At 34.8% G+C, this 27452-nt stretch overlaps 1 protein-coding gene across 7 annotated transcripts in view; it reads left to right on the top strand.

Moving 5' to 3' along the window:
* SCN3A (sodium voltage-gated channel alpha subunit 3) overlaps positions 1–27452 on the top strand; it is a 116149-nt gene that overhangs the window by 30267 nt on the left and 58430 nt on the right. For 5 of the 7 annotated variants that reach the window (XM_021923683.2, XM_021923687.2, XM_021923686.2 and 2 more), the window contains 8 exons: positions 5229–5347; positions 6920–7009; positions 11242–11370; positions 12048–12139; positions 12923–13195; positions 13372–13435; positions 19441–19582; positions 20645–20851. In XM_021923683.2, the coding sequence (XP_021779375.1) occupies positions 5229–5347; positions 6920–7009; positions 11242–11370; positions 12048–12139; positions 12923–13195; positions 13372–13435; positions 19441–19582; positions 20645–20851 (1116 nt within the window). Of the gene's footprint in view, positions 1–5228; positions 5348–6919; positions 7010–11241; positions 11371–11863; positions 11956–12047; positions 12140–12922; positions 13196–13371; positions 13436–19440; positions 19583–20644; positions 20852–27452 lie in introns of all 7 variants that reach the window. The other 2 variants (XM_021923689.2, XM_021923684.2) reach the window with 1 other exon arrangement.

Below are 27452 nucleotides of genomic sequence, written 5' to 3'. Positions count from 1 at the left end.
AGATAATACGTGAAGAAGCATGTTCACTCAGAGATTCCTTTTTCTCCCCAGTCACCTAGAATATGATTAGTATCTTCTCTTAACCTTATATAGTTTGTGGCATGCTAGATTCTGGATCACCTATACTGTTAAAACATCACCCTGAAGAAAAAAATGTCAAAATTGGAAGACTAAAAAAAAGAACTTTCAAATTTTCTCCATCTATACATGGTTTAAATTAATAGTTATGACTGTGCTTTCCTAATGCTAAAATAAATGCATAACTGTATCAGAATTATTTGGTTTCTTTAGTTAAACTAGCTGGGTGGTATCTTATAGAAAATATAAAAAATAGGTGGTACACTCCATTCTTTCTAATTGGATATTAAGGCATTTTATAACCACGATTTATATTTTACACTTATAAGCATACAACTAGTTCAATGTAGAAACTAAAGATAAATTAATATCACCATGAGTTGATGACATAGATTATGGAAGATATTGAACACCTTTATTAGTCAAAGCACATCCTTTTGAAAGTTTATAATTTAACTTTATAAAATCAGTGATGGCTAAAGGAAATGACAACCATTCAGACATGGAATTAGTCCTGTTGTTCTAAGTAAGTACTTCTCAAACTTGCACATCCATACAGATTACCTCAAGATCTTTTAATTTGCAGATTCTGAATCCATAGGTCTGGAGCAGGGCCAGAGATCCTGAATTTCTTACCAACCATCAGGCTGTTACATGGCCACACTTTGAATAGCAAGCTTTAATGTTTTATTTAAAGCCATAAAAGTACATGTAAATAGTTAAACAGATTCTTCTTTTACCCTTTTTATAGCTAGTTTCATAAAAGGCGACATTTAACACATTCATGTACTTCTAAAAATAACTTATTTCAACAATTTACTATAGAATTGATAAAGAAAAATTTGAAATTTAGTTATGATTATTACAATAAGTCACCCCCCCACCGCCCGCAAGAAATTGGAAAAAAAATATTATCCGGTGAAAACTGTTGCTCTGAAGGATATATTTGTAAAGATATCTTTAAGAGAGGAGGCATGATTCACTCTGCTATGATTAAAAATATTTGCTACTTAAAGAAAGGAAGTGTCCTTAAAAAAGTGAATCAATCAGCCTGGTAGGATTAAGGGGGAAACGAAAGGAGAACAATAGAGGCAAGCGTTAGTATTTTCCAAGGGAGACAGAACTTTAGTAGCAGCACTGAAAGCATTTTCTTCCCAAAGGCCAGGCCACCTCATTGTGCAGGGGCTACACTGAACTACCTAACACATGCTCTTAAACATTCCACATCATTCGATTAGGTCAGCTGTCTTGGGTTCCACACTCAGCAAGAAACCTTCTGATGCCAATTTGTTTTCCCCTAAATCTGCTTGAAGAAAAGAACGTGCTGGCTACATCCCTACAATTATCTCAGTCCATATGAAAGTAATGTATCTCATTGTAAATAAATAGATTGGAGGCCAGGCATGATGGCCCACACCTGTAATCCTAGGGCTTTGAGAGGCCAAGGCAGGAGGATTGCTTGAGGTCAGGAGTTCGAGGCTGCAGTGAGCTATGATTGTGCCACTGCACTCTAGCCTGGGTGACAGATCAAGGTCCTGTCTAAATAAATAAATAGGTTGGCATTCTTATTTTATATACCAGGTTTTCAAGTTTGGTTAACGTGAGTCTGCCACTAAAAAACAGAATTGTCCTCTGTTGTTGACAAAGTCAATTTTATTGCCTCCGTAGCTGAGAGCCAGACTTAGACCCTAATTTATTCAATGTGGCTGTGAACCATCTTGCGAGACATCTAGACAGTCTTTACTGTTGGCTGCACTGCTTTCGTTTATGAAGTATCCATAAAGATGAAGATTGAGGTGCTATTAAACAAGGAAGTAATTTGTCATTCTTAGCATAGAAGGAGTAATGGAAGAAGCTAATAGAAGAGGTTTTAGAATTTAAAAATATGTTATGAAGCTGTGTTAATTATATGGAAAAATACAGGTAAAAGGCATTTAAAAACTTTAAAGCATTATGTAACTCTTTGCCACCATTAATTAGTGATGCATTTTGAATACCTAATTTAATTAAATGAGTAACATCACAATGTATTTTAATGGCACTGAATTTGACCAGGGTACTATTAATAACAGTGACAGTGATAATCATAACTAACCTTTCTTGTGCTCATACTGTGTCAAACACTGCTGAGTGCTTTAACTCATTTACTATTTAGTGAACCAGTGAGGCAGGTCCTATTGTTAGCTTCAGTTTGTAAATGAGGAAGTGAAGCACAGAGAGGTGAAGTAACTTGCCCAAGACCACACTCCTTAAGTGGTGAATCCAGGATCTGAGCCCAGGCATTCGTCTCCAGAGCCAGAGCTCTTAACCACTAAGTGAAATGATATACTATGCTTATTAATATAATAAAATAAAAGAGAATATTAAAAAATTGGTTGCATCAGTTTTTGAGGTATCTGATTGATGTGGTCCTAATCATTGAGATGTAAATCTTATTCTTGCCACAAAGTAGTAAAACTTTTAGTAAACTTACAAGATATGCGTTTACCTGGGAAAAAGCAGAAAGTAACATTCCAGAGTACAAAATAGCTGCTTTAACATACTTCCAGCTGTAGCAATGATGATCAGTATGATGTCAGTAGCAATAAGAAGTATTAATTTTTTAAGTCACATCATTACTTATCATTACTTGGAAACATACCTTTAGAATTGCTACAATTTATCCCTCCCCTATTCATCTGTCATTTTCTCAAGTAATTTTCAGTTTAGGTATATCTCTTCATAACATCAGAGCCCCATCATTTCAAACTTTTTCTTGCAATTCTTTCACTATACAGGACATTAGTATTTTACTCTGCATTTCTTAGAACTCAGGGTTCTCTTTGTGTCAGGTATTGTTCCCGAGAAGTAAACTGGGATTGTAGTCTTAAGGCCTGCTCTGTTTTAGAACTTATACATTCAACGAAGATGCTCTTAGCATGTCAGCTTTAATTCCGCTAGTACTACAAAGGCTAATCTTGCAGGAGGAGCAAAGGGTTCCATGTTTAAAGGGATAATTTATTGCTGTTCACTCTGTTTTTGGAGATAGTTCAAAATGAAACCCTCTCCTAATGTTGCAAGCAGAAATTGCTTTTTCAGGGAAATTGTTTCAAAAGAGCATGAGTGCCTGCACCTTAAATTATGGTGAGCTTTTTCAAGTTACTGCTGTTGTTGAAAGCCTAAATGGATCTTGACTGTTCAACTTGTAATATTAAATAATCTAATCTTGTGACTCCAAGGCAACCCTTTAATGCTTCTGTGTTTCAGCAACAGTCTTTCCAAGGTCCACCGTCCCTTACACACAATCCTGCTGCTGGTAAAGAATAGTTTGCTTGCCCGCTTCATAAAACTATTCACATTTATAGAGTGCATTTTCTGGAATATTGTTAGTTAAATAATGGTTGGCTCTATGGTCTTAAATACAAAAGGGCAATGAACAGAGAAACTGTATAGTTTCTGAAAAAAAATGGTTAGTTGAATAATGGTTGGCTCAAAGGTCTTAAATACAAAGGGATAATGAACAGAAAAACTGTTCAGTTTCTGGAAAATGGTTAGTTAAGTAATGGTTGGCACCATGGTCTTAAATACAAAAGAGCAATGAACAGAGAAATTGTTTTCCCTCCCCTTTATACTGACAATATAAATATTTTTGTCTACCTATTTAAACAAAGCACGTTGTCAGTGAACATAAATGTATGGCATATAGCTCCTAGTTAAAGGACAGAAACATATTATTAAGTCAATGGATATACAGAATAGAGGTCTTAAAGGTAAATAGTACCTTTAAGGTAAACCCACATTTTATTAAAACAAGTGTTTATTTGCAAACCAGGCTATTAAATACTGTGAAAAAATGGAGAAAAAGTAGATTACAAGCTCTTTATGCTCAATGGTTTATAACAATTTCTAACCTAGTTCTCACTGGAATGAACAGTATGTGTAAATTGCTACTTGAGTATAATTACAAGCAACATGTAAAAGACTGCAAATTAATATACTAAGACTTACTGGTAAAGAGAAACAATTAGGGAGTGATCAGGAGGTAGTGTGATTTATTTGGAAAGAGATGATTAAGGAGGTGATTGATAGCTGAGAAAATTCCCAGAGAGAAGGGATTTTCAACCTTGATTGCATGTTAGAATCGCCTCAGGAAATTTTTTAAAATACCCAAGTCTGCGCCCATCTCTCAGAAATTTTCATTCAATTGGCAATTTTAAAATCTCTACAGGACAGCCTAATATTCAGGCAGGATTAAGAACCTCTGACATAATAGGGGGCCGTTGTAGGTGGAAGTATATTGTAAGGTGTGTTATGGAGACATTTACCTGAAATGAAGGGAGTTTGCATTAAATGACCTTTTAGTTGCCACCTTCTTCTAGGAGTCTATGACATTCATATTCAGAGCCATAGGGAGAGTTTGATTGGTTGTGAGTGAGGTTGACAACTGAATTGAATTGGCCATAGCAAAGATGACTCTAGTGGAAAAAAGTAAAAGATGATTCTATAGGAACATGGTAGGTAATCACTTGTAGCACAGCTAGTGCTAAGTGCATGATTGTAGCTCTCAGATCATAGAATTTTAATTGTGGAATGCCCTTTGAAATGGTGCATTTCAGACTAAATTTCAATGCATCCTTCCCTCCTCAGTATTAGCTGAGAAGTTGATCACTTCTCACACATCTATAGTCAGCAAAACCAGGTTATTCAACCTGTTTGAACATTTTAAATCTACAGGGACAATCAGAAGCCATCATAAACTTTGAAGTTAAAAGATTTGATGTAATTAAAATATTTATAAAAGATTATTTTAGTAGCAATGTGTACAGAGTAATCTGAAAACTTACCAAAGCTGAAGACAGATGGTAAGCTTTAAATAGAATTGGAATCTGTAAAGCTACATTACAATTCCGTAAAAAAATTTGTGTAGAATTGTCAGTTAGTATCAGCAAGTTGGAATCTTAGAGACAGATTAGATAATAGTAAATAGTATCCTTATTTGTAACTATATGTTAATTTAAACATCTAACATGTTTGCAGTTATGATATATCAACTGGTTTAAACAAACAAGTTTGAACAAACAAATTCTATTTTGTAAAAAGTTCTTCATGTATGTAAGCTCTTTAAGTCCATGTCTAATTTAGTAATTTCTTTCTCGTATTTTCTTTTTCAGACTTTTATAGTAATGAATAAAGGAAAGGCAATTTTCCGATTCAGTGCCACTTCTGCCTTGTATATTTTAACTCCACTAAACCCTGTTAGGAAAATTGCTATCAAGATTTTGGTACATTCATATCCTTTTAATGTGAATTGCCTAAATGCTATTTCTAATAGTTGATTTTAAAGAAAATGGCATTTATATTTTTGAGTATTTGTAAAATTTCTTTGAGATTAATGGTAACATTGTTAGTTTAATTCATTTGTTTGCACTGGTTTTCCACTATTTATAACAAGAGTATTATAGAATGACTACAGCATTACAGAAGAAAATGTGTAACCAACCATGACAGTGAATGTGTAAATGAAATATATTATATAGTAGGAAAAAGAGCAAATCTCCTTACACCTTTATCAGCTTCAATGAGATCATGTATAACCATTGCTAAAGATTAGATTATGGTTAGTACTACTATTTGTATTACAAAGTGTTCAAACTTTATGCCTTCATTGTTTCTATATCTTCAGCACCTGGATTTATCCTTCTTTCAGTCCTTCCTTCCTTCTCCCCTTCCTTCATTCTTCCTTTTTCCCTTCCATCTTATTCCCTTCTTTTTTTTCAGTAAATATTTATTAAACTCATACTATGTGCTCATGTACCTGGTTGAGAATATATATCAAAAAGTCGAACTTAAAACTATTTACAATGTTAGTCAAAAAGTATATGTAAAAGGGCAGAATAGGTGTGGATTTCAAGAAAATTCTCAAGTGACGATAAAATAGAATGGTGATTTTCTGAGGCAGTGTTCAAGAATGGGCATTTTGTACAGGCAGATTCAAAGCAGGCTTCTATATAAACTTAAAGACTGATTCACCTAGAGACATTTTGAGGTATGAATTCTCTCATTCTATGGCTTGATGTTGGAAAGTATTTATATTCTAAAATAAAAGATTTATCTCAAAATAATCATAAACTTTCTTACAGGGAAGTCGGGACTTAGAAACCAAGAGAACGTACTACAGCTAATTCTCAGAAGGGCATCAGAATAGTGCTGTCTGTTTAGGTATAATGTGAACTAGACACAGGAGTATAGCCAGGTGCTCTGCTGGGTTCCCCCACAATCTAAAGTATAAACAAAAAGCTAGAAAATAACATTACCTTATCAGGACAAAATTGGATCTCCCTCTTTTGTGCTATAAACCGTAAAGGAGTAAGTTACATCACTACAAACCTACTATTTATGGTAGAATTCTCAATCAATGTAATCTTTGATTATACTGGGCTCTACATTCTCACAATTTTTACATTGCATTCGTTAACGTTTTATAAGTCAATGGTGATGAATGTATCTGAAGTACATCTTTTACACTTATGGCATACTATAAACTCACTAAGGGATGATGAGTTATTCTTTCAGGGCAATTTCACACAACTGATTGGAATGCAAAATAATTTGCATTTACTTCAAACAGAGATCATTTTTCTATTAAATTCAGTTTTGCGAGTATGTTATATAAAATGAAAAAGAGAGTGCACCAAGGACATATCACAGGCTTTGAAGTGTCTTATTATTTTATAATTGTTTTAAAACAAATAAGTAATATTAATTTCACAGTTTTTGCATCGATAAACTTTTTTGTGTGTTTTGGATCATTTATAAATGGCCATGGTAATCTACTAACATTTATTCCTTAACTATAATCTACTTTATTCAGCATGCTTATCATGTGCACTATTTTGACCAACTGCGTATTTATGACCTTGAGTAACCCTCCTGACTGGACAAAGAATGTAGAGTAAGTAGGAATAACTTATTGGAATGAGAAATGCACACTCAAATTCTCTAGCAGTCTCCTTGTGGGTATAGTCTGATTTATGGTTTCCATTTCTGTCTAAGAAAAAGTTATTTTCATAATATGAAAGAAGATAAGGGAAGTTCTTTGGGGGAGTTATTCTTCTTTGAGGTAAGTATTTTTCCAACAAACTCATGACAATATCTGTTAAAGAGAGGTTATAAATTAGTATACACTTTCTGGTAAACTAAATCAATCATCTAGCCTAAAATTAAGTCTCAATCATTGTTAATCATTTGAGATAAAATACTATGATCATTTGAGTAATTTGATAAATTAAATTATTTTATTCTAGTATGTAGTTATTATTGTTATATTCGAATAGAGTAGAATAGATTTAGGTTTTTAGCTCTAAATTAAGTAGATGTCTTAATTATACATCTAAGATGTCTAAACTATATTTAGATATGTAAGTTATTTATACACAACATGTGTGCTGAAACAGCTTAGATGTGTTCTGTAAAAGAAAGAAAATGTCTTCCATAAAACTGTGCTCATAAAATAACAGGGCTTAGGGAAACATGATTGGGGGAGACTAAAACTTATGGAACTTTGTAACTAGAATACAACATAGAAACAATAATAATCCCAATGAAAAGACACTTGCCCAGTTGAGTCTCATCTGATGTTTGTACCTAAAATCAGAGCCATTGAGTTCTTTGCGGTCTCAGATCCTGAGCCTCATCCTTTCTCCCTTGAAATAGAGACTGGGGATATTTGTATGATTTCATCAAAATAAAATGCTTCATTCTGTATTTTCATACATGGAGAAAGGTCTAAGCACATTAATTGTTCAGGATGTTAAACCAGGCCCTTGCTACACTAAAAGAAAACGATTCTGTGGATTTTCTGTATTAGTATCAAGATCTTTTTATTATTATTATTGCAAAGGATTTTCCATTTAAGTGTGAGAAAAAAAATGCCCTTCATTGTTTCAAAACATCAGTATGCTGGGAAAAATTGTGCATGAACTAATACAATTTCTGCATCGTAACATTATTTCATTTTCTTATTTTTCAGTCACAGATAAGGTTATTTGCATCAAAGAAACATACTTTCTAGTGAAACAAAGTGGTTGGATTATATAGGCTATTTATATATAGTATAATACAATATTCAGGTATCTGACTGGTTAAGTAAAAATATATGTTCTTTTTATTGTTATATTTTTAAAAGCAATGTACAGAGACAAAATAGTGTAACAAATACTGCTGCTTTTAGTTCTGTTTTTATAGATTTCTCTGAGGATTTACTGTACCACTCTAAACCATTATTTATCAGTAATTTAACATGCTATTTTTTAAAAACAAGTAGCTTGAAAATGCTCCCTAAGAATTATTGTAATAGAGAATCCAGCCCTTATATTGAGGAAGACCATTTAACTTAGAACTCTTATTTGCTATACATGATTTTGGAATTAACAAAATGGACAGTCCTATGTAAGACTATTCTGTAGGTGGTTTTCACAGCAGAAATTATTGAAGCATTTAAACATGTATCAATTTCATTTATTTGTATAACATTATTAAAGGATAGTTGAAGAAGGTAGTTGGAGTTTGTGACCAGCCTGGACAACATGGTGAAACCCTATCTCTACTCAAAATACAAAAAATGAGCCAGACGTGGTGGCACACACCTGTAGTCCCAGTTACTCAGGAGGCTGAGACAGGAGAATCACTTGAACCCAGGAGGTGGAGGTTGCAGTGAGCCAACCACTGCACTCCAGCCTAGATGACAGAGTGAGACTGTGTTTAAAAAAAAAAAAAAAGGCAATTGAATTTATAGACATCTCTTTCTAAAGAAACAGTAATAACTTAGAGATGATTATACCCATTATGAAGGCAGTCTTAGCTTTAGAAAGTTTTTGATTTGCATCATTCAGCTGGAAAACTTTGCACAGGTTTTCTGATCAATTATCTTCAGTAGCTTGAAAGCAAGCCAGCAGGAAAACAGCCAAGTAGTAGTGGTTACTACCCCAAACCTTGGGTTCAGTGAAAGAGAAGATAACTTAGTTCTGAGATGAAAACTGAAGTCACTGATATTTGACACAGTCCCTGTACAAAGATATGGCGTACACAAAATGACTTGAGAACCATATTATATAGTGAGGGGAGTGTTATGTAAGACAAGGCACTTCTATAGACTCCATTTTATTTAATTTCATTTATACTGAATTTTATTTAAATCAATATATCTAAAATATGAAAATTCAACAATTAAAATTAGCCAAATTTCAAGGTTCTAAGACACCAAAGTTACAGCAACAAAAACCTGTGACATAGGCAGAATTGAAGGCTTGATTATGAACCTAGTGTGGGCTTAGCCAAGAAAGACAAAGGTCCCCTGACTCCCACTTACCTGCGCAACCTAGTTACTAATAAGCATTTTTGAATACGTATTCTGTGTAGAACTCTGTCTCAGTAGGCTCTAGCACTCTCTTCCATAGACAGCCATGAACACTTCCCATACATTCCAAATGTACCCACATATTTTCTTAATTTTCCAAAATCAAGAACAAAAGTAGGGACTTTAATCTTATTCCTAGTAACTCTATAGATAACAAAGAATTGCCTCAGCATAAACCACAGGGTACTAACCACTAATATAATAAACAGAATATACATATGCAGTGTTTCTAGGTCTTTAAAAGGCCAGCTATCTCTACAAACAGAAATATCATGGTGATTATGTGTGTTACACAATGATCCAAACTACAACACAGCAAATATAAGCTTGCTATTGTAAAATATCTCTCTTCCTAATAGTCAGCTACTTCATGATAAGTAAAGATAGCAATTATTACTTATGAGATCAATTGAGTTTTGGGAGAGAAAAGGAAGGGAATGTACTTAAGAAAACTAGACTTGGAGATATCTGCATAAATTATCCTTGATATCTTTGTTCCTTCATATGAAAGAAATTTGTACAGAAAACATTTCAAAAATAATGACCCTAATGTTTTTCATATATAAAATACTGGTAGGCTGGAAACTCTAATGAATTTAATATGAGTAAATCAAATCTTTGTGGCTTGGGTGAAGTGCTGTGAAAAATAAACTTAAATTGTGCTTTTAAAGAACACAATGTTGAAAAACAAGTACTCTCAACTATTTTTGGGAAAAAATAGAAAACAGCAATATTGTCAAGACTCAAAGAAAAGAGGGCCAGAAATACATGACATTAAACAGCAAATAGAAAAGTCTTCCACCATTTTGGAGGCTGAAAATTGAATTTCAGCAAGGTTTGAATGATTTAGCCCAATTGCATAGAGATAGTAGCTGATGCAAGGTTAGATTTAAGAATTTTGTTTATCCGTATATTTTGGTATTTGCGCAAACACACACATATAGAATACTGGTGAACCGAAACATTTCTTGTGATAATATATACACATACACACATACATATATCTATACAACACACTCATGTGCGTGCACACACACACACACACACACACACACACAGGGTGGGAGGGAGGAAGGGAAGGAGAGAGATAAATGGGGGGCAGTTTATAACTCTGCATGATTCTTACAAATTAAAAAAAGAAGTATATTTTCTATAGTAGACATGTAAAATAGCCCTCAAAATGAGTCTACTCATTAAGAAATTTAAATAAAATATTTTATTATTTAAGTAACTAAATCCAAGCTATGTTGCCTCTAAAGTTGTACTGTCCAATGAGGAAGGCACTAACCACATGTGGCTATGGTACCTTGAAATTTGGCTAATCTTAATTGTTGAATTTTCATATTTTAGATATATTGGTTTAAATAAAATGCAGTATAAAAAATAAGTTTACTTACTTCTTCTCATCTTTTCACTTGCTACTAGGAATTTGAATATTACATTTGTGACTTGCATTACATTTCTATCAGACACTGCTGCACTAGAAGGTGAAACTCGATGATTATCCATAAGATACATGAAACTATTATTCTAAAACCCAAATAGTTAAACGCAATTAGATTCTTAGAGAATATATTTTCTCTTCAGTTTAACTCTTTGCTCAGACTTGTAAGTCTAATTAAATGAATAGATTATTTGATAAATAGAAGTAAGGAACAATATATTAATGAATTGAAAAACCATGAAAGGATAGGATTTGCTATGATTGAAAACATTTATTTTAACAGTTCAAACAAAATTATTAATTTTGGCTTGGATGTTTTTCCTAGGTACACATTCACTGGAATCTATACCTTTGAGTCACTTATAAAAATCTTGGCAAGAGGGTTTTGCTTAGAAGATTTTACGTTTCTTCGTGATCCATGGAACTGGCTGGATTTCAGTGTCATTGTGATGGCGTGAGTAATTTTGAAAATTTGATAAATGCAAAGGAATGAAAATAGTCATAGCACAAACAAGGTTGTTGTGTTATATATTAAATGTAGAGCTTTCTTGTTAGTCAAGTTAATTATATGGATTTGTATTTTAAGAATACATATTAGAATACATATTGCAATGTAAATATATCCAGCAAATGATCAATAAATAGGATTATCTTCATGTCATATAGTCTTTCTCTTCATAAAAATGAAGTTATTCATTGACTACAATTTAATAGCAACAACTATACTTTGATTAGTTTTGCAAACAAATGTGTATTAGTGAAAATTACATTGAAATAAAGCAACACAATTTTGTTTCTTAAAAGCAACTTTCAGCATATGGCACCCTGAGGCCTGTAACAACTCCATTTGTTAAACTCACAGGGCTCTATGTTCCAAACCCAGCATTAAGTCCTTATTTAGTATAAAATTTGCCAAAACTATCAGTAACTCTGATTTAATTCTGCAGGTATGTAACAGAATTTGTAAGCCTAGGCAATGTTTCAGCCCTTCGAACTTTCAGAGTCTTGAGAGCTCTGAAAACTATTTCTGTAATTCCAGGTAAGAAGAAGCTGGTGTAAGGTAGTAGGCCCCTTATATCTCCAACTTTTCTTGTGTGTTATTGTGTTTGTGTGTGAACTCCCCTATTACAGATATGTGACAGAGTTTGTGGACCTGGGCAATGTCTCAGCGTTGAGAACATTCAGAGTTCTCCGAGCATTGAAAACAATTTCAGTCATTCCAGGTGAGAGCTAGGTTAAACACCGAGGCTGACTTTAATTATTAAATTTGAAATCAATTTATAATGACTTATAGCATTAGCCTTGTTGCTTATTATTATGGTTCATCTCATTCAATAATGCCAATTGATGTTTTGGTGTCAGTTTAGCTCCTAAAATTTTATAAATTACATCTTATTTATAAAGTCAGCCTTTGAGTTTAACAGAAAATTGCATGAGATGTCTTCAAAAAAATGCTAATTTTGGCCTCTTGCTCTCTCTCTCTCTCTTTTTCACTACCATGGCTTTACTAACTGATTTGAATTTTACCATTCACTGCAGATGTAGTTCAAAAATGGATCTCCTTTTACAAAGGAGAAAAGATTATTATTGAAGAGCATGCATATGGCATGAGACTTACGTTATCTTAAAATTCTTTTCTCCTCTAAATTACTACTGCTTGGAAGCTAGAGTAAAGAATGGATTGGTGGAAAATAGCTTCATGAAACACAAAATCTGAAATGAAAAATAAGTCCAAGTTTTTTTGTACGTTTGTTGAGCATGTAAAACCACACAAACAAAACTTTCTGACTAGATATTTAAACCTTCATATTGAATTTCCAGCAAGCACACTGTTCATGCATAAAATCTGCTGTTCATCTATTTCCCAAATCATCAGGCTATCCATACAGCTTCGGTGTCTAAATAGTCAAGCAACCATTTATGGGGGAAAGAGAATGTGTGTGACTATTGAGAAATCATGGCTTCTGGCACTCTTCCTCAGGTGACCTGTAGTTCTCTCTCTTCAGGTTTAAAGACCATTGTGGGGGCCCTGATCCAGTCGGTGAAGAAGCTTTCTGACGTCATGATCCTGACTGTGTTCTGTCTGAGCGTGTTTGCTCTCATTGGGCTGCAGCTGTTCATGGGCAACCTGAGGAATAAATGTTTGCAGTGGCCCCCAAGCGATTCTGCTTTTGAAACCAACACCACTTCCTACTTTAATGGCACAATGGATTCAAATAGAACATTTGTTAATGTAACAATGAGCACATTTAACTGGAAGGATTACATTGGAGATGACAGTAAGAAGTATTGCCACATTATATTAACCTTAGTGTTGCTGAATGAGTTTTCAAGTATAAATAGTTGAGACTGTGGGTGTACAGCCACCTTTAGTCTGAGATAGTCAAACTCTGATGTATTCCTAATATGAATAGGATTAATATGAAATAAAATGTTTTTGGTTTTGTGTTAACAGGTCACTTTTATGTTTTGGATGGACAAAAAGACCCTTTACTCTGTGGAAATGGCTCAGATGCAGGGTAAGAAACGTAATATAGTTTTTAAGATACAGAACTGTTTGCGAAAAAAAAAAGTAAGTAGGAAAACATCTACATGGTTATATGTGTAGCCTTACCATGTATATGATAAAGAGTGGTGCTGCCCACCTAGGAAGTGCCTTGTCTGCCTTACTGGATTGCCACTGGTCCAAACTCACAGCCATTAAAAGTCGCCCCTTTGTGAAGACTTTTCCCCAGAATTTCACAGTTAAGATGCTCTTAAACTGATGCTCCAATGTGTGAAGGCCCAGAGTCTGTCTTTGCTGTGCATCCATCAGAGCTGTTACGAAACACAGGAAGGAACACAAGATGGGTCCCTTTTTATTGGTGTACATATGTATCAATGGGATGAGTTTTGTTGTGACTGGAAAAGATCCAGACTATAATGTGGTCTTCAGGGTGCAAGCACACTTGGGGAAGTGCTTTGAAATATTTAGTATTCTTGAAAGAGCATGAATTTCTGCATATGAAGAAGCCAAGGGTGCATGTGTGCCAAAGGCATGTCCAAGTTTGAGTAGACATAATGAATAGTTATTTTAGGCCACATTTTACAATAAGAGATGTTGTAATATCTTAGTCATGCTGTTAGTCTCTAAACCTTAAATATTTTCCTAAGAGTATTGTAAGTTAATTTTAAATCAAAATAGGGAATTTTTTAAGAGCCGAGAGATAGCAATACTAAGTGACTCTTAGGACATGGAACTTAAATATATTTTGAGTCATCCTTTAAAAATGGAAACTGGTGTAGCCATAAAAATCTAAGAGAGTTAATGAAAATATATACAAGTCATATAAATAGAGCTTTGGGGAATATTTTTTTCTTGGCAGTTTTCCTAACCTTTATTATGTGAATGTAGTGGGTAAGAGCATAGGTTCTACAGTTCATGTATACCTGGGTTCAAATCCTAACTCCACCATTTGTAAGCTCTTTGACCTTGGAAAAGTGCCCTAAGCACTCTGTACCTTAGTTACTCATCGATAAAATGGAGAGAGTAATATTCTGTCCCTTTAACAGTTGTGATGATTATTACACAATACACATAAAGTATTTGAACTAGCACATAGCCAATTGTAAGAATTTATTGTATGTACCAGACTAAGCAACAAAGCAAGACCCTACCTCTACAAAAAAAAAAAAAAAGAAAGAAAGAAAGAAAAGAAGAAGAAAAGAAAAACCTAGCCAGGCATTGTCATGCACACGTGTAGTCCTAAATTCTCAGGGGGCTAAAGTAGGAGGATTGCTTGAGCCCAGGAATTCCAAGCCACTATGAGCTATGATCACGCCACTGCACTCCAGCCTAGGTGACAGGCTGTCTCTGAAAAACGGCCGGGAGCGGTGGCTCACACCTGTAATCCCAGCACTTTGCGAGGCAGAGGCAGGGGGATTACTTGAGGCCAGGAGATCTAGACCAGCCTGGCCAACATGGCAAAACCCTGTCTCTCCTACAAAACACAAAAATTAGCTGGGTTTGGTGGTGCACACCTGTAATCTCAGCTACTTTGGAGGATGAGGCAAAATAATCTCTTAAACGTGAAAGATGGAGGTAGCAGTGAGCTGAGATGGCACCACTGCACTCCAGCTTGGATGACAAAGTGAGACCCTGTCTCAAAAAAAATTTTTTTTAATAAATAAAAACAAAATAACACACTCTCTCTCTTAAAAAAAAAAGAATTTATTGCCTATTGACTATTATTTATGATGATGATGATTAACATAAAAGCCCAGATAAAATTTTGGATAAATTTGGTTAATGCATACTTTATTCCTATTAAACCATAATAATCTATTCCCTTTAATGAATACCTATTATGGCTTAAGTAATTCACATCAGCAGTCCCCAGCCTTTTTGGCACCAGGGACTATTTTGTGGAAGACAATTTTTCCACGGACCAAGGGTGGTGGTGGGGAACGATTTCAGGATGATTCAAGCATGTTACATTTATTGTGTACTTTATTTCTATTATTAGTATATTGTAATATATAATGAAATAATTCTACAACTCACCATAATGTAGAATCAGTGGGAGCCTGATCTCAAATGATTCACCTGCCTCGGCCTCCCGAAGTGCTGGGATTATAGGCATGAGCCACTGCGCCTGGCCATTGGTGATGAGTTTTAAATACAAAATCATTTTGTATTTAAGTGGCACATTCCATTAAAGAAATAAATGATTTGTATTTTATTAAAAGTAAAAGCCTCTGGGCCGGGCGCGGTGGCTCAAGCCTGTAATCCCAGCACTTTGGGAGGCCGAGGCGGGCGGATCACGAGGTCAGGAGATCGAGACCATCCTGGCTAACACGGTGAAACCCCGTCTCTACTAAAAAATACAAAAAACTAGCTGGGTGCGGTGGCGGGCGCCTGTAGTCCCAGCTACTCGGGAGGCTGAGGCAGGAGAATGGCGTGAACCCGGGAGGCGGAGCTTGCAGTGAGCTGAGATCCGGCCATTGCACTCCAGCCTGGGCGGCAGAGCGAGACTCCGTCTCAAAAAAAAAAAAAAAAAAAAAAGTAAAAGCCTCTGTTCTACAAAGACATTCTTAAGAGAATGAAAAGACAAACCACCAACTGGGAGACAATATTTGCAAAGCACATATCTAATATAAAAAAAATGACTGGGGCCAGGTGCAGTAGCTCATGCCTGTAATTCAGCACTTTGGGAAGCTGAGGGGGGAGATCATTTGAGCCCAAGAGTTTGAGACTGGCCTGGGAAGCATAGGGAGTTTCTACAAAAAACAAAAAAATTAGCCAGGCATGGTGTAGTGTACCTGTGGTACCAGCTACTCAGGAGGCTGAAGCAGAAGGATTACTTGAGCCTGGGAGGTCGAGGCTGCAGTGAGCCAGGATCAGACCACTGCACTAGAGCCTAGGCAACAGAATTGTACCCTGTCTCAAAACAAAACAAAACAAAACAATGAACCAGTGTCCAGAATATCTAAAGAACTCTTAAAACTCAACAATAAGAAAACAAATGACCCAATTTAAAACTGGCAAAAGATCTGAACAGATACCCTACACGAGTATATAGTACAGGTGGCTATTAAGGAGGTAAAAAGGCGCTCAACATTATTTGTCATTAGAAAATATTGCAAACTAAAACAAAAATGAGTTACCACTGTACATCTGTTAGGATAACTGAAAAATGTATCTGGCGATACCAATGTCTGATGAGGATGCAGAAGAACAGGAACTCTTGCTTATTGCGGATGGGAATGCAAAACTAGACAACCGCCTTGGAAGACAGTTTGGCAGTTTCTTACAAAATAAACATAGTCTTACCATATGATCCAACAGCTGCACTACTAGGTATTTAGCTGACCAATTTGAAAACGTATGTCTTCACAAAAAACCTGCATGTGAATATTTATAGCAGTTGTATTCATAATGACCCCAAACCAGAAGCAACCAAGATGTCCTTCAAGAGTTGTATAGATAAATAAATTGTTATGCCCATACAATAAAATATTATTTAGTAATTAAAAAGAAATGAGCTATCAAGATACAAACAGGTATTAATGAATGTTAAATGCATATTTCTAAGTGAGAAAAAGCCAATCTGAAAAAGCTACATACTGTATGATTTCAATTATCTGACATTCTAGAAAACACAAAACAATAGAGATGATAAGAAAATAGTGCTTGCCAGGGGTTCATGGTGAGGAATTATCTAGGTAAAGCAAAGGGGATTTTTTTTAGGGTGAGAACCTGTTCTCTAAGATTCTATAATGGTGAATATGAAACATAATGCATTTGTTAAAACTCATAGACCTTTATAACACAAAGAGTGAATCTTAATGTATACAAATTAAAAGAAATCTTTTGTGAAGTTTGGGGATCCCAGGAAGAAATAGAGTATGTGACAAAAATATATAAATGTATTGCAAAATATGAAACAACCTCACTGAAGGTGGTGGGGTAATAACATGCTAACCTAACTAACTTTGGAAATGAGTGGAGTCTGTAAAACTGAAGGTAAAAGGAACAATACTCTAGTTGATAAAGTTGTTTCCAATGGTAGTATAGATTAACAATCCTGAAACCACTGTGCATGTGTACCAGTACTGAGCAATTATAAACATATATATCTCCTTGTTCTGTCAGCTGAGACAGCCTAGAAGCAATGACACCCCAGTAGCAACAAACACAGCTAGCACCCAGATCTTGGTTTCTAATACCATTTTCCAATTAAAAAAAAAAAAAAAAAAAACTAGTGCTCCTTGGAGAAATGGTTGATTCTAGCACTGGGGAAGAAATTATAAAAGATGAGCCTGGAGCATCTGATAGTGCTTAAAAGTAAGAAAGTGTTAAAAGATAAACAAACAATGCAACCCACAACCATGGGGTATGTCAAACTGTTACAGGTGTCAACTGAAAGAGCTTCCAATGGCCAAAGATGAAGCAATTTGAACACGTAAATAAATGAAATATCATTGAATTTAATCCAAAATATAAAACGAATCTCCATGACTACATGTTAATTGCAATGATTGAATAATCAAACAAATTATGAATAATGGACAAATATCCTGTGCAGAATAATTTCAAATAATTTTTGTATATACTTAAGATCATAGCTGAAGTTTCCTTAAATGTGGTCTGTACACAGTGACTTTATTTCAGAGAGTACATATGGAAAAGGAAGAAAACACTACCTCAAGATAGGTGGTGAAAGTTAACATCAACAGTGATAAGTCATAGTGATAAGTATGTACCCTTGGCATGATGTGATGTGATGATAGTGACGTTTTACCTCTGTAGTCTTCCACCCACAAATCCATAACCTAAATATAATCATGAGACAAACATTAGACAAATCCCAATTGAAGGGCATTCTACAAAGTATCTGACTAGTAATCCTCAAAACTGTTGTGGTCATCAAAAACAAGGGGAGTCTGAGAGATTGTCACAGCCAAGAGGAGCCTTAAAAGACATAACCACTAAACGGAATGTGTATCCTGAATGAGATCTTGGAACGAAAAAAGGACATTAAGAAAAAAACTGAGGGTCGGGCGCGGTGGCTCATGCCTGTAATCCCAGCACTTTGGGAGGCCAAGGAGGTTGGTCACGAGGTCAGGAGATTGAGACCATCCTGGCTAACACTGTGAAACCCCGTCTCTATTAAAAATGCAAAAATTAGCCGCGCATGGTGGCGGGTGCCTGTAGTCCCAGCTACTCGGGAGGCTGAAGCAGGAGAATGGCGTGAACCTAGGAGGCGGAGGCGGAGCTTGCAGTGAGCCGAGATCATGCCCCTACACTCCAGCCTGGGTGACAGAGAGAGACTCCGTCTCAAAAAAAAAAAGAAAAGAAAAGAAAAGAAAAAAACTGAGGAAATCTGAATAAAATAGTAACTTTAGGTAATAATAATGTATTAAGGCTGAGTGCGGTGGCTCGCACCTGTAATCCCAGTACTTCAGGAGGCCAAGGTGGGAGACTGCTTGAGCCCAGAAGTTTGAGACCAGCTTGGGCAGCATAGCAAGATCCCGTCTCAATTAAATAATAACAATGTATCAATATTGAAAATGGCATGGAATGTATGAGGCCTGTACTATCTTCATACTTTTTCTGTAAATACAAAATTGTTATAAATATTAACTTTATTTTAGAAAATTCTATAAAACCAGCTATTGAAATGGTTAATTGATTCCCCACTCTTTGGCTTTTTTCTGGCTTTTAATTTTTAACTATTGTTTCTTGCCACTTTGTAAAGAGTAGAAATATGGTGATGTCAGAGCCAAAAGTGTGTGGTTGCTAGCTCTCTGCCATTCTGAATGTCTGTAAATATTTCTTTGCATCTAAATTTTCTATTGGTCTTCCTAGTGAATGTCGTCTGGTAAGTTTCATGGTGAGCAATCACCTAAAGTGTTCTGGAAATGAAAGCAAGATAATTCGTCACAGATAGCAACTTTGGGTTTTGAAAATTCCTATAAGTCAAATCAATTGAAATTGCTGTAATTTCTATACTGTCCCTACCTCCATTTATCTCTCTTATAGCCAGTGTCCAGAAGGATATATCTGCGTGAAGGCTGGTCGAAACCCCAACTATGGCTACACAAGCTTTGACACTTTTAGCTGGGCTTTCCTGTCTCTATTTCGACTCATGACTCAAGACTACTGGGAGAATCTTTACCAGTTGGTAATGTCCAAATGAGCATACATAACATTTACTTTTATAGACATATAAGAAATGAAAAGCATAGGCTGGGTGTGGTGGCTCATGCCTGTAATCCCAGCACTTTGGGAGGTAGAGGCGGATGGATCACTTGAGTCCAGGAATTTAAGACCAGCCTGAACAACATGGCAAAACCCTATCTCTACCAAAATACAAAAATTAGCCCAGCATGGTGGTGTGCACCTGTAGTCCCAGCGACATGGGAGGCTGAGGTGGGAAGATCACCCAGGCCCCGGAGGTGGAGGTTGCAATGAGTCGAGAGCATATCACTGCACTCCAGCCTGGATGACAGAGTAAGACCCCATCTCAAAAAAAGAAAAGGAAAGGGAAAGGGAAAGGAAAGGGACCTGCTTATAACACTCTGGAATACAGAGAAGGGTCCAGTATAAAGCAAGTGTGCCTGGAATCCTAATTGCTCATTGAGTCAGTACCTATATATGTACACTGAGAACTTTTTTCATGTGAAAGGCATTCTGCTAGGAACTATGGGGATGCAAATAATGTTCATGACTCTGAGGAATTGATAATCCAGTTGTGGGTATATAAACAACACGTTAAAATATTTTTAAAATCAATGATGTTGATGTGAAAATTTCAAATGAAAGCTCTAGCTATTAACTGAGACTAGAAGAGGAGGGGAGCAAAAGTCATCTATCGATAGTATGGAGAACAGACTGCAATGCAAATGGAATCCCAAAGAAAGGATTTAAAGGTTCAGTGCTCTCACTTGTCATATTATTGCTCTGCATATGAACTCTAATAAAAGCATTATAGTGGGGTTCACATATATATCCACTATATATGAATTTAAAATGTATTTATATCAAACGAGACTGCAGTCAAGCCTCAAATAATCTGATTCTTAATTTTGTGTGTTGAGCATATCAATACCAAAAAACTCTTGGTGAAAAGAAACTGGATACTGAAAAGCGAATTAGTCTGCTGACTATCTAACTGTGGTCACCAGATATTTATTTGGGGACATTATACTAAAATACTGATGGAATTATCCCCCATTTCTCCTAGACATTACGTGCTGCTGGGAAAACATACATGATATTTTTTGTCCTCGTCATTTTCTTGGGCTCATTTTATTTGGTGAATTTGATCCTGGCTGTGGTGGCCATGGCCTATGAGGAACAGAATCAGGCCACATTGGAAGAAGCAGAACAAAAAGAGGCTGAATTTCAGCAGATGCTCGAACAGCTTAAAAAGCAACAGGAAGAAGCTCAGGTACTGAGTGATAAAAGCAAAGATTTATCATTATTATTATTATTAGTTTCTAAGTAGAAATAGTGTTCTACTCTAGAGGGTAGATTCGTACTGCCTTTTCATTTCATATACCGGCGTTGTCATTAGAAAAAGAAAAATATTCACATATGGACTTGTTTCTGAAGTTAGAGGTGAATAAACTTTTTAGACACTGTATATAAAGAAATCAGCCAGTGGGTAGAAAATACATTAGGGATAAGGTTTACTATGGAATTGTCTCATGGAACCTAAGAGGGGAATTTAATTTTTTATTTAATTTTGAAAAGAAATAAAACTGATATTTCCAATTATTAGTGATTCACCCCTAATTATGACATTTGAGATTTTGTTCTGAAGTTAATTGATTTTAAAGGTTGACAAGAAAACTATATATACCTATGATTAACAATTCTTTGGGATTTCTGTAACAAAAAATTTTAAAAAGGTGTTTGCTATAGCCCACATCAGGATATCAGGAAGGTGTCTAAAATTAGATGCCAACTTGAGACTTTTATCAATATTAAAGTCTGTGTGAGCTAGGGGTATAGTGAATGGGGTATTAATGTGTTGAGGAGAAGAGATGGAAACACAGTACTGTATTAAAAGACAGAAAAAAAAAATCCATATACTGAAAGGTGAAGACTCTTGCAAAGATATAGTAAAAACCCTATTCATGCCAGTTAGAATTATAATTTCTCAATATTTTTGCCAACATTTGCTATGGCCAGTCTTTGTAATTTTAGCCATTCAAATAAGTATCTCATTGCTGTTTTGATTTTCATTTTCCTAATTACTAATGATAAGCATCTTTTTCTGTTCTTATTTTCCATCTGTATAGCTTCTTTTATGAAGTGGTTGTTCAAATCTTTAATCCCCTCCTTTTTTTAGTTAGGTTGTTTGATTTCATATTATTGAGTTTTGAGTGTTCTTTGACTCTTTGGGATATAAGTCCTTTCACATATATGCTTCTCAAATATTTAAAGTGCAGTTTATCCAGCATACTATTTCTTAGCTTTTTTGTTTAAATCATTCTTTTGGATCGAAGAAACTTTTGCCAAGTCAACACCACAAGTATTTTCTTCTAAATTTTCTTCTAAAGTTATGTTTATGCTTTAAATTTAGGTCAATAACCCATTTTAAATTAACTTTTGTATAACATATGGGTGATATGTTGAGATTGACTTTTTAAAAATATGAGTATCTAATTATTCCAACTGCATATAAAAAAGCATTCATTAGATTGACTTTTTAAAAATATGAGTATCTAATTATTCCAACTGCATATAAAAAAGCATTCATTCTCCACTGCATTGCCTTTGAACTTCTGTCAATTATTAGTTGTCCATAGGTGAGTGTGTCTACTTCTGAACTCTATTCTGTTCAGTTGATTTATTTGTCATTTTTATACCAACACCACACTCTCGTAATTACTGTACCTTTTATGATGAGTCTTGAAATAAGATAGTGTAGGTCCCCAACTTTTTGTTCTTTTTTTTTTTCCAAAGCTGTTTTTTGGCTGTTTTATGTCCTTTGTAGTTCTCTATGAGTTTTAAACCCCATTTGTCAATTGCAATTTTAATGATTTCTATTGTTGTCTTCAAGTCAATTATCTTTTCTTTTGCACATTTAATCTGCCGCTAATTTTATCCAGTATATTTGTCATCTGAAACATTGTAGTTTTCATCTCTACAAGCTTGATCTGGGTCTTTTTTATATTTCATATATCTCTAATTAATATTGTGAGCATACACAATACAGTTACAACAACTGTTGAAGTTTCCTGTCTGCTAATTTGAACATCTGTGTCAGTTCTTGGTCAGTTTTGATTAATTTTTCTCTTTATTATGGGTCATATATTTCTGCAGTTTTCTGTTTCTGACAATCTTCAATTGAATTCCAGACACTGTCAATCTGGGATATAGTTACGTCATTTATGCGCAGTTTGATCCTTTTGTATCTTTAAACCTTTGAAAATAGACAGGACCAGAATACTATTTATTCTCAGACTAATTATTCCTCACTAATGAATCAAGACCCTTCCTAATACTCTACCCAATGCCCATTTAAAAGGAAGTGTTTGCCAGTATAGGAACAGACACGGTTCTGGCACAGTGTGATTGCTGGGTGGTGTTCCCTCTAATCCTCGGCCTCAGGTAGTTTTCTAAGACACATGCTTGGTGAATAATCTTCTCAGTACTCAAGGTGAACCTGAGATCCCTAGAATTCTCTCTCTGCTCAACTGTCGCCTCTGTGGTACCCTGTTCTGTGAACTATATAGCCACCCTGACTTTCCTAGATTCAGCTTCATCTCATCCATTCATGGAGTCTGCAGAGGTACTTCCTCTCTACATCATAGTCTGGAAGTTCCAGACCATAAGCTAAGAAAAGCATAGAGCTGGCTTGCTTGCTTTTCCGTTTTCCAATATCTTAAAACATTCTGATCTGATGTCCAGTGTCTTCAAAACCACTGTAACATGTATTTTGTCTGTTTTATTGGTTGCTTCAGAAGAGAGTAAATCTGGTCTCTGTTACTCCATTTTGGCCAGAAGCAGAAATCCAATTTTGTTTTCATGCACTGACTTTTTTGAGGATTTTTTTTTTTTCAGATGAATGGCTCCACATATTTGAAGTGTTCTTTGGATGACAGTATATACTAGAAATTGGTATATTCAAAATTTAAGTTTTTAACAATTCTGAGTTACTTTGAAGATACACAACAAATAGCATTAGGTCCTTTCTCAAGGCATTTTTTTGGTGAAATGGAGATACAGCAATGAATCGTTTAGTGAATTACTGAGCTCAACCATAGACTTAGCTTTGGGTGAACATGCTGGCTTGGCCACTTTCATCTTACCATTGGGTACAAAGTAGTAATGTGGATATACCTTATTGATTTTATATAGAAAACTCTAAACAAATTTGGTGAAACTTGAAAATATTTAAAAATATACTTCATGCTTGCCAGAAAGTTCTACATTTGAATTATTGAAGAGTTTTATTCTATATCGCTATAAATAAAACACATTTATAAGATAATAAAATAAAATAGCTATTTACAGGGCAAATACTTTATTTCATGGTTTTAAATAAATGTTATAGGAAATAATATTCATAAATTACTTATGATTGTATTTTAAAGCACTGGGTTTTTCTATTATCATTAATAAAAGCAGACAAATTAATGTGCTTGAAAATGCTACACAGATAATACAGTACGGAAATGAGTTATTCTAAAATTCAGCCATTTTAGGGTAAAATATGGCATCAATTAAAAGAGTATAGTCTTTTCGAACTTAGAAATAAACATGCGCTATGTCTAGTAGAAGTTTAAAGAACCTATGATTATGATGAATTCGGCTAAAAAACATCAGTTCTATTAACCCTAGCAGTCAGTTACTGAATTTTAGTGACAAAAACATCACAGTTTGATTCAGCTATAGCTTCATACCTACAAAATTTAAATTTATCCAAGGTAAAGTATAGTACTGATTGGAGTAGCACAGTGCCAAATCCATTTTGGTTCCTTATTGACAACACAGGTAATGATGACCAGTAAATTATCAATGTTGAACCCGGGAGGAAATTGTAGGCAAAGAGAGAGAATTAGTGCACCTATGAGATCATTTATGCTGCAGTGTAGCTTAAGTCTCACTAACAACCTATGAGTCTTCAAAACTTACTATCTAGCCAATGACTTCATGAAGGCTAACATCACTTCCATCTTTGTTTATTATTGGTTGAGGGGCACCTAGGGCTAGTCATTGTGTAGGCATGAGAAAATAACGTGGAGAAACACAAACCCTGCAAAGAAATCAATGTTTTGTCCTAGTTCATTCTAACTGTGTTTGGCATTTAAATTGTGATATTTAAGTGTCTAATGTTGCCCAGCTTGGTATATCCCATAGCAGTCTATATATAGGAAAAAATTTGGGAGTAAGCTCTGGAACAAAATTCAAAATAGTAGCTCTTAAGAAATCTAATATAATTGGAGTAGAACAGAAATAGGTATAATGTCTTGTAGCTTTGAATGGGATTTTAACTGGATTACATGTGTAAAATGAATGAAGTATTAGTTATGTGGTTATATTTTTATGGACACACAGATACAGTGAGTTACAGAGCCTATTTTGAATCACACAAAAATGTTATAAGAAAATGTTATTTCCTGAGTAAATACTAAGTGAAATTTCTTATTTGTTAAAAGAGGAATTCAGTAAGTTGGCTGTGAAAGTAACACTATTATTCTAATATGCAGGACATTGGTAGAATCACAGAGTTGGGTATAAACAGGTACACAGACATGAGAGATGACAGGAAACATCTGCCTTTGAGGGAATTGGCAAATCACTGGAAGTGGAACAAGTGACAAATTTGAGTTGATGAGTGACACAGAAAATGTGTCAGAGGTTACCTTTGTTGCCTTAGAAATCTGTTTTGGTTTTGAAATATTTGAACTGTTACCCAGAATACATAGGGAAATAACATCTTATGCAAAACAAAGTTTGGGGCCAGGTGCGGTGGCTCACACCTGTAATCCCAGCACTTTGGGAGGCTGAGGTGGGTGGGTCACTTGAGGCCAGGAGTTTGAGATCAGCCTGGCCAACATGGTGAAACCCTGTCTCTACTAAAAATACAAAAATTAGCCAGGCATGGTGGCTCATGCCTGTAATCCTAGCTGTTCAGGAGGCTGTGGCAGGAGAATTGCTTGAACCCGAGAGATGGAGGTTGCAGTGAGCCAAGATTGCACCATTGCACTTCAGCCTGGGCAACAGAGTGAGACCCCATCTAAATATATATATATATGGAAGTGATTTAAATGAATGTAAGTTTTAGGATTATGGTGAGGGACTATGACCACCACTTCTTTTGTTTCCAGGGACAAACAAGTCAATAAATGATTAACACTGCGTGTTGTGTGTTTGTGTCTATATAAAATGGAAAAGAGAATTAAGGACTTTATTTGGATAAGAAGGGGTATGTGTGTATATATATATTCACTGTTTCAGCAAATGGTGTATATTAGGTACATCATATGTATCAATCACTATGTAACTGTATTTAACTTGCTACAGATAAGTGATTCATTTATTTACTTTATTTTGCATATATAGTCAGAGTTATAAAATGTACTTAATATTTCTCATTTTATGTCATGAATTATATTAAAAGTGATACTGATGATCAATAATTTGATTAAAAACCTGGCTATGTGACTATATAAAATTTTATAAATATCTAAATTCTGAATTAGTGTTTCATTTAAATGCTGGGCATTATCTTATATCAAGTCTTATATCTGAGTTTCCATTATGAATATAGTGCTTAATATAAATAAATATCTGTTACATTTTGTGTGTTGCTTGGTCAAACACATAAATTTAAAATCATGTTTAGTACTAAGTTTTCCTCCCTGAGATCATTGTAATCCTAGAGAATTTGCAGCATAGTAATTTTAGATTTAAAATCTTTTTTTAAATTTTAGTTAACATAAAGTTTAAAACTGAAAACTACTTAGCAGGGTTTGCTTCTTCTTAAGAAAGATGAAACATAAAGCACAAAGTGATGTCACAGTATTATAAATAGGTTTTATCTCCATTTCTTCTTAAAATATGTTGTTATACAGACTGTTATGCCAGTCTTTTATGATGTCTTGAAAAGTCAAGACTAAGTATGTCTTGTTCTTCCCCCACCCCCACACCAGTGTCTGAGAAAATTGATAGCAAAATACATTTTTAAATCTTTATTCACCAATTATTTACTGAGCCCTATTTATGTCAGATGACATACCAGTCGCTGAGCATACAGTGATACAATTTCTATCCAGCTTATAGTTGGTGGGAAAGATAAACAATATAGTAGATAAGTTAGAGTTGTTTGTATTTAGTGATGACATATGTAAAAAGCTTAACTGATATTGTCATAATTTAATAGTTTCCACTTCTGTGGTTACATTTTCAAATAGTTATATGCTTAATGAGAACTCAGCTTTGATGCTCACCATATTGTTTCATATCCTCTGTATGTCACTGTTAGATCATTTCCTGTCTAAAAATACTATTTTCTATGTTTCACCTCAGAGCTGACTGTGTTTCATTAGTAGGTATAGAAATTCAAAGTGCTTAAGAATACTTAGTGCTGCAATATGGAAAGAAAATATTTGAAGCAGTTCTCATAATCCTTTGAATGAATTTGTGTGTTGCTATGTTAATCATTTGTTATTATTTATAATATTAAACGATTTATGAACATTTAAAATTTTTAAAGTGATACATAATAAATTTTCTGGGAGTAAGATGACCACAGAGATGTGAACTACAGTCCTAAATGTAATTCAAAAGAAGGAAGAGGATAAACTAGCTAATACATTCCCCTACTTCCATCTGGAGGTAAAATAGTAGGCACTTTAAATGTTTTGCGTTCACAAAAAAGAAAAGAAACAGGCTTTTGTACTGGATATAGAGGGGAAAAAAATTACTACTCAGTTGCTCACAAGTGCACACAGGAGGAAATATTTTACAGATGGAATCAGAATAGTAGTTAAATGAGCAACCACCACTAAGAAAACATTTGCTTTTTAAAGTAT

Source organism: Papio anubis, chromosome 10 (genome assembly GCF_008728515.1).
Source record: "Papio anubis isolate 15944 chromosome 10, Panubis1.0, whole genome shotgun sequence".
NCBI classification, from domain to species: domain Eukaryota; kingdom Metazoa; phylum Chordata; class Mammalia; order Primates; family Cercopithecidae; genus Papio; species Papio anubis.
Note: the sequence above shows the minus strand (reverse complement) of the source record. Positions and strands in the feature narration are given on the sequence as shown.